Source organism: Pygoscelis adeliae, unplaced genomic scaffold (assembly GCF_000699105.1).
Source record: "Pygoscelis adeliae isolate BGI_AS28 unplaced genomic scaffold, ASM69910v1 Scaffold22, whole genome shotgun sequence".
NCBI classification, from domain to species: domain Eukaryota; kingdom Metazoa; phylum Chordata; class Aves; order Sphenisciformes; family Spheniscidae; genus Pygoscelis; species Pygoscelis adeliae.
The window spans coordinates 3586023-3592371 of NW_008824350.1; the positions used below are offsets into that span (position 1 = coordinate 3586023).

At 40.3% G+C, this 6349-nt stretch overlaps 1 protein-coding gene across 4 annotated transcripts in view; it reads left to right on the plus strand.

Annotated features, from left to right (window-relative positions):
• The first annotated feature begins 30 nt into the window (after positions 1 to 30).
• The window catches only part of NDUFAF1 (NADH dehydrogenase (ubiquinone) complex I, assembly factor 1), a 10711-nt gene continuing 4392 nt past the window's right edge, over positions 31 to 6349 (plus strand). Inside the window, exons 1-4 of one of the 4 annotated variants that reach the window (XM_009319226.1) lie at positions 31 to 122; positions 1515 to 2140; positions 4076 to 4261; positions 5531 to 5605. In XM_009319226.1, coding sequence (XP_009317501.1) covers positions 1631 to 2140; positions 4076 to 4261; positions 5531 to 5605 — 771 coding nt within the window. In that variant the 5' untranslated portion in view covers positions 31 to 122; positions 1515 to 1630. Of the gene's footprint in view, positions 158 to 389; positions 564 to 1514; positions 2141 to 4075; positions 4262 to 5530; positions 5606 to 6349 lie in introns of those variants that run through there. The other 3 variants (XM_009319227.1, XM_009319228.1, XM_009319230.1) reach the window with 3 other exon arrangements.

Sequence of the window (6349 nt, forward strand, 5' to 3'; positions counted from 1 at the left end):
CCCAGGCCGCGGTGCGGTTCCCTGCGGGGGTGGCGGTGAGGCGCAAGAGAGACCGTCACTGGAAACCGGGGCTTTGTAGCTGCTGGGCGGTGTATCGGTGCTGGCGTTAGATCGGCTTACTGGTAAAACATTGCGTAGGGACAAAAATCGGGCAAAGGTAAGATTTATTAAAATGTGCCATTTTCTCCTTCTTGGTACTGGAAGGAAAGAAGGACGAGCCTGTGCTGAGCAGGGTTCAGCTTGGCGGCGGGCTGCAGCTTTTCCGTACCTTTCCGGTCCGCCGGTTATGCTTGGTTCGGGGCAGGTTTGCGGGCGGGGCCGGGAAATGACTCGGGTCACTGTGCGAGCTCGTCGCTTTCGTGGTGTGTGAAAGCTTTCACCTTAGTCCCGAGGGACATGGAAGCCCTGCACGTGGGTTTTCTTTTTTTAGGAACTTGCCTCTTATCTTGCTGAGTGTGTGATAGAAAAAATGTGACTTCCTTCAGTCTGGTTATAGTCCACGGTGAATAGCTTAATCGGAGGAGAAGAATAATAGTAGTGAATTTTACTGTGAGTAAAGGAAAGTATGTGGCATATAGAGAACATACGTGGGGTGACTGGCTCCATTCTTAAAAGCTCAGAGGAGATGAACTGATTTGACATCGTTTTAGGATTTATTCTGTGGCAAAAAAAGAGAAAAAAAAAACCACAAAAAACAAAACCAGGCAACTAGTCTGTCTAATTTTATAAGTCAGAGATAATAGCCTCTGTACAGAGCATTGAACATTAGAGCTCTCCCTTGTGAATTAAAGAATGGCAATGTGGCATAGCTCTTCCTACCAGTAGTGATGCAGAGAGAAGCAAAGAGAAGATTTTCAGATTTTTTTTCCAAATCTTTATTAAAAAAAACTATTGAATTGCAGTCTGTCGTGTTAAATGCTTTGATCTTCGCAAACCTCTAATCCTAAACCAGATACGTTGAGGGGGCAAGGGGCTGGATGACTTATGAAAGAAGCATGTAGTATGGCTGGCGCAGGACTTCATACCTGAAAAGTCCTGTCATCTGTGACTGTAAGATAAGACTGTCATTCTGGTCCATATGGTAGCAGGGTCTACCTGTTGTGAATTTGTGATTTTCTTGCAGGGGATAATACTTTATAGTTACATAGATGCCGTCTTTTAGAAACATTCTTCCTGAGGTTGTTTTTGCTGGTATGGCTCATAATACCTAAACTTACTTACAGTGAAAGGGATGAACAGGAATTGCTTTTTTCTATTTTCACTTTTATTTGAGGTATTTTACTTAGTTTTTCTTATTTGCATGAGTATTTCACATCACGGGGGGGGCGTGACGAGACACATAGGGTGGAAATCATTAAGTAAACTAGAACTCTGAGGAAGTGTGATACTTGATGTTATTTTTTATTCCTTTTTCGAATGGCTTAGATTTCTAGTTAATATCTGTTTTAAAAATTAAACAGTTTTACAAGCATCCTATATGTAATTTTTTAAATCTTTTCTCTTTTTCATTAAAGGTGGAGATAAACTACGGTAACTAAAGTAAGATAGCTCTGGACACTAATTTTGTTGTTAAATTAATTTCAAACCTGTTAATTGCTTTACTGGAAGTGAATTCTTCAAGTTTACCAATATGGCTCTGACTGTTACGTTCCTGAACAGTGCTTACTTACATGGTAGATGCTGCAGGCACAACGTTTTGCACCCCTTATTTGGACCTCTCCTCAGCGATTCCATGTCAAAATTGTATAGCAGCTACAGGAGGCCAGGGTCACAGCCTGAGAAAAAAACATCTTGGCAAAATATTGATTTCAGTTTTAAGAAGGGCATTGAAGTTTTAAAGACTCAGCTAAGCATGCTGAAGAAGGAGACCGAAGATTACTTAATAGGACCCGGAGGCCATCCATTCAGTCAGTACCTGTTGGAACAGACAAGGGTATTGTGGGAGTTTCGGAGCCAAGAAGATTTAAATAAATGGGTTATTTCCTCCGATGTAGAGATTGGAGGGAAAAGTGAAGTTCACCTCAAATTGGGTAGGAATAACCAGGCTGCTCTGCTGTATGGAACCCTCAATACGGAAGTACCTCGTGATGGGGAGACAAAATACAGCGGATATTGTAGTATGAGAGCTAAACCACCAGTGGTAAGTACAGCTTCATGTTTGCATAGCTTCTGTTACTTAATCGGAGAGCATTTTTATGTAATCCCAGTGACAAGAAGCGGACTGTTGTTTACTGTGATTGAAGCTGATCACTTCCAGGAGTATTAGATATTCCTTCAGGGATGTAATTGCTGCTCTATCCTCTGACCTGGAAGGAACTTAAACTTCTTCTTAGATTTTGTTTTCCTTTCTTAGAAAAGGAATAATATATGTTTGATCATTTACTTATGTACAATAGGGCATCCACTCGTTAAGACAGCCCTATTTGCAGCCTCCCTGCAAATGAAGGATCTGTAATGAACCTTTATATCCAAAATTGGTATGATTAAAATAGATATCTCTCTAAATTTGAAGTTAATTGAATGTGTTATAAGGACAAATTTTCTGGGCTTTAACTTGGCCTATTCATCAAACTTGGTTTAGGTGAATGAGCTCATCTTTTTTTCTCACAGGAACAGAAAATAATGCTTTGAAATGTACTGTTTAAAGGTCTGACTCCTACTGTACATCAGAAAAAGCGAGACACAAATCTTTGATAGCTCAGAATTGAGCAAACCAGAACCAGAAATGGATGTGCTTGTTATTGATACTGCTTGTTTCATTCCTTGTTTTTAAGCACCTTTAAAAGCAAAGGAACATTTTGACTCAGTGTATAAAATGCTTAACTTTTTAGTCCGTTCTATTGTTTGTGACTCGGCACAAGTACACGGGTAAAATCTTTTCTGGGCCAGAAACTTGGAGAGCGGAAAATATGAGTGAGCAAAATCAATGGGCAAATGAGAGGCAGATGAACACTGATTAAAATGGTGACACTGGGTCAGGGAAATGGAACAGCAAGTTAGCAAGTTGAATCTCACCTGAGTTAAATTCCCAGGACTGCTACTGGCTTGTGCAAATGTGACTCAAACTTTCACCTCCTAATTCTGAAGTAGTGGAGTGTATCAGTCCATCTTTATAATGCAGTTTGAAATCAGAGGGTGAAAATATAAATGCAAGGGCTCTTCTTTATTTAAGTAATAAGGCTCAAAACTGGCAAAACCATAAAATCAAGTAGCCACAGCCTTGGTATTAATGTATTGATGATCTACTCATCCTATTACCTATAAGATGAGTTGGTAGAAGGACAGTTGATAGGTAACTGTAGTAGTGCTGTAAAATAAAGGGGAAACCTCTGAATTTTTGGTGCTAGTTTTGACTTGATTTAAGCAATTCTGGCCAAAAATAGCTCTGACCCCCACCCCTCATCACTCCAAGTGACCTCAGTGTAATTCTCTGAAGACTCCTGGATCTGCCTATTTGCAAATCACAACACTGGGACTTTTAAGATCTTTGGAAAAAAAATGCGGTTGAGAATTAGACATGCTTGCAATCCATATTGTTATGCACAGTTAATGACAAAAAGTGTTGAAAACATTAAATGCTTCCAGTGCTTATGTCAGTCTTCAATAGAAAGGGAAGTTATCACAGGGGATAAATTATCCCACTTCAGTTTCTTATAATCGCCTCTGAATAATCTAGTACTGACCACAGAATATTAAACTTAATGAACTACATTAAACTTAAGGAACTACGTAACTACTGATCTATCACCATAGCGTTGGTGTACTTGCCTGGTAGGGGATTTGGTCCTAGGAAGGATTTCTGATTTCTGATAGTTACAAGATTGTGGTTTATAATTAAAACATGAGTCCTCAGAGTGGTGATACTGCAACTTGTGGGCTCTAATACAGTGCTGAAGGAAATTCAGTGAGATCAGCAGGTAGTATGATGAAAGAGTAACCCAGTTTTCACTATGTCGCAGTAGATATTGTTTGACGTAATAATGCGGGCAGTGATGAAAGCAATAGTGCTCTGTTCTTCATAATGGAAGTTTCCCTTTATGAAGGAGGAATAATTCTATTTATTAATAATTTGTAGGGATCTTTTGCTAGGAAGAAGTATTATGACTGGTCAAACTTCAACAGTCTGTATTTACGTGTCCGTGGCGATGGCAGACCTTGGATGGTAAACATTTATACAGACCCTTACTTCTCTCATCAAAAGGATGACCTCTACAACTACTTCATGTTCACCCGAGGAGGCCCATACTGGGAGGAAATAAAGGTGAACTAACGCGTCTTTCAAGCTAACGAGACTGTCTTGGGGTCCTGGCCGTAGCTCTGTGGAAGGGGAATTCTTTCAACAGTCACAGTTCGTTGCTATTGCTGTCCATTCCACTATGTTTCTGTTACGTATCCTCATACAACAGAACAGGCACGTGCGTTTGGCTTGGGAGCTCCCAAAATTGTAAATCACTGGATTGTGGGAGGGCACACTGTCAATTGTGTTAAAGATTTGATCCACCATACGTTCACCTAAACGTCTGCTGTTAGCTATTACTGGAGTAAGAGAATAGATAGAGCAATTGAAGCTTAGCAGGTGTTGCCGGAATATTCTCTGTGATAACCATTTTATCTGTAATACAAATGGACGTAGGTTGGTGTAGGATTTGTACCCTGCAACAGGATTTGCTTAACCCGCTGACTCGCTGGAGTCAGTCAGAGACTCAAAGGTGTGGTTTGTCACTTATGGCTTTTGAATCTGTGACACAAAATAATATTTGTAAGAAGTGGGAGTTTCGGCTCTTTTCTGGTGAAACTTGGGGAACTTTTGTAATTTGCTGATGACAACGTTAAGGAGGTTCACACATCCTTATGAACTGGCGTTCAGTGCTTCGTAATGCCGTTGTCCCGTCATATGAGAACAGCCCACTGTTTCACAGATGAGGAGTCAGGAGGATGAAAGTCAGTGTGGCATTGCTGGCTTGCACGTTTTCCTCTCACCCACGCCAGCCAGCGCGCCTGTTTCCTATCTTTTATCACAGCCCCTCCTCTTTCTTGCTCTCACTGCATTCAAAGTGATTTTTACATTATTCTGAACTGCTTTGCTAGAGTACTGATGTCTCAGTATGAAGTTTGAACTATGAAGTACACAGCTTGGGTACAGACGAGCTGTCGATATACATGCATGCTAGATTTTTCAATAATTTCCATTTTATGCTGGCATGTTAAGAGATGAAGGAGATATTCTAGATGTAAACAGTCACCTTTTGTGCTGCAGCCTCTCGTTGTGTCCTAACAGGGTAACAATCCTGCACAACAGCTACAAATGGCCACCACAGAACAGCGTGGGGCTGGAGCTGGCTGCGAGCGGTTAATGAAAGGGTTAATGTGGCCGGTTTCTCTGTGCCGGTTCTATGTACCCAACTAGCGCTGGTACCAGAGGTAGCAGAGTATTATTTCATTTACTAAGGCAGGCTTTTTATTTCTTAAGTTTTCATTCTACGTACTGGTGACACTAAAGCCTGGTTTGGTTTGGTTTTGTTTCTGTCAGATTCCGTTCTCCAAATTCTTTCTCTCCAGTCGGGGAAGAGTTCAGGACGACCAGCATCCTATCTGGTTAGACAAGGCAAGTTTTCTATAGGCTTTATCTGTCTGAAATGTCCTTTAAGATTATATTGTCATGATATAGATAGTTTACAAATCCTTTAATGTTTGTGAATTTGGAATTGAAGGGCCTCTTCTGGTTATAAGGTACTTATTCTTGTGTGCTTGCCTTTGCATTTAAATTATCCTACTTTGTGACAGCAGTGTCAGTTTACTTCAGAGTAGCTCCAAAAATATTTTTAAGAGATCTAGATAACCAAGAAACAACTCAACTTACTTGGCTTTTCAAAAGAAAAAAAAAAAATTTTTTTTTTCTTTTGAGGAATGATCAAAGTGACTAAAATCTAAAGTGCCAGTTGGCACAGTACGGCCAAAAATAATGAAAGTAAGTATCATAAACTTCCTTCCTGACAGAAGACTGTAAGGGATATCATATTGTGAGATTTTATTTGAGGATACGCTGTATCAGTGACCTTGATGGTGAGCAGTAAACTGATGCATTTATAGGCTCTTTTTTAGTTTTTTTCAGGCTTTCTAGTTGTTGTGGTTTAACCCGGCAGGCAGCTAAACACCACACAGCCGTTTGCTCACTTCCCCCCCCCGCAGTGGGAAGGGGGAGAGAATCAGAAAAAAAAAAAAAAAAGTAAAATTCATGGGTTGAGATAAAGACAGTTTAATAGGAAAGGAAGGGAAAATAATAATAATAAAAGAATATACAAAATAAGTGATGCACAATACAATTGCTCACCACCTGCCAACCGATGCC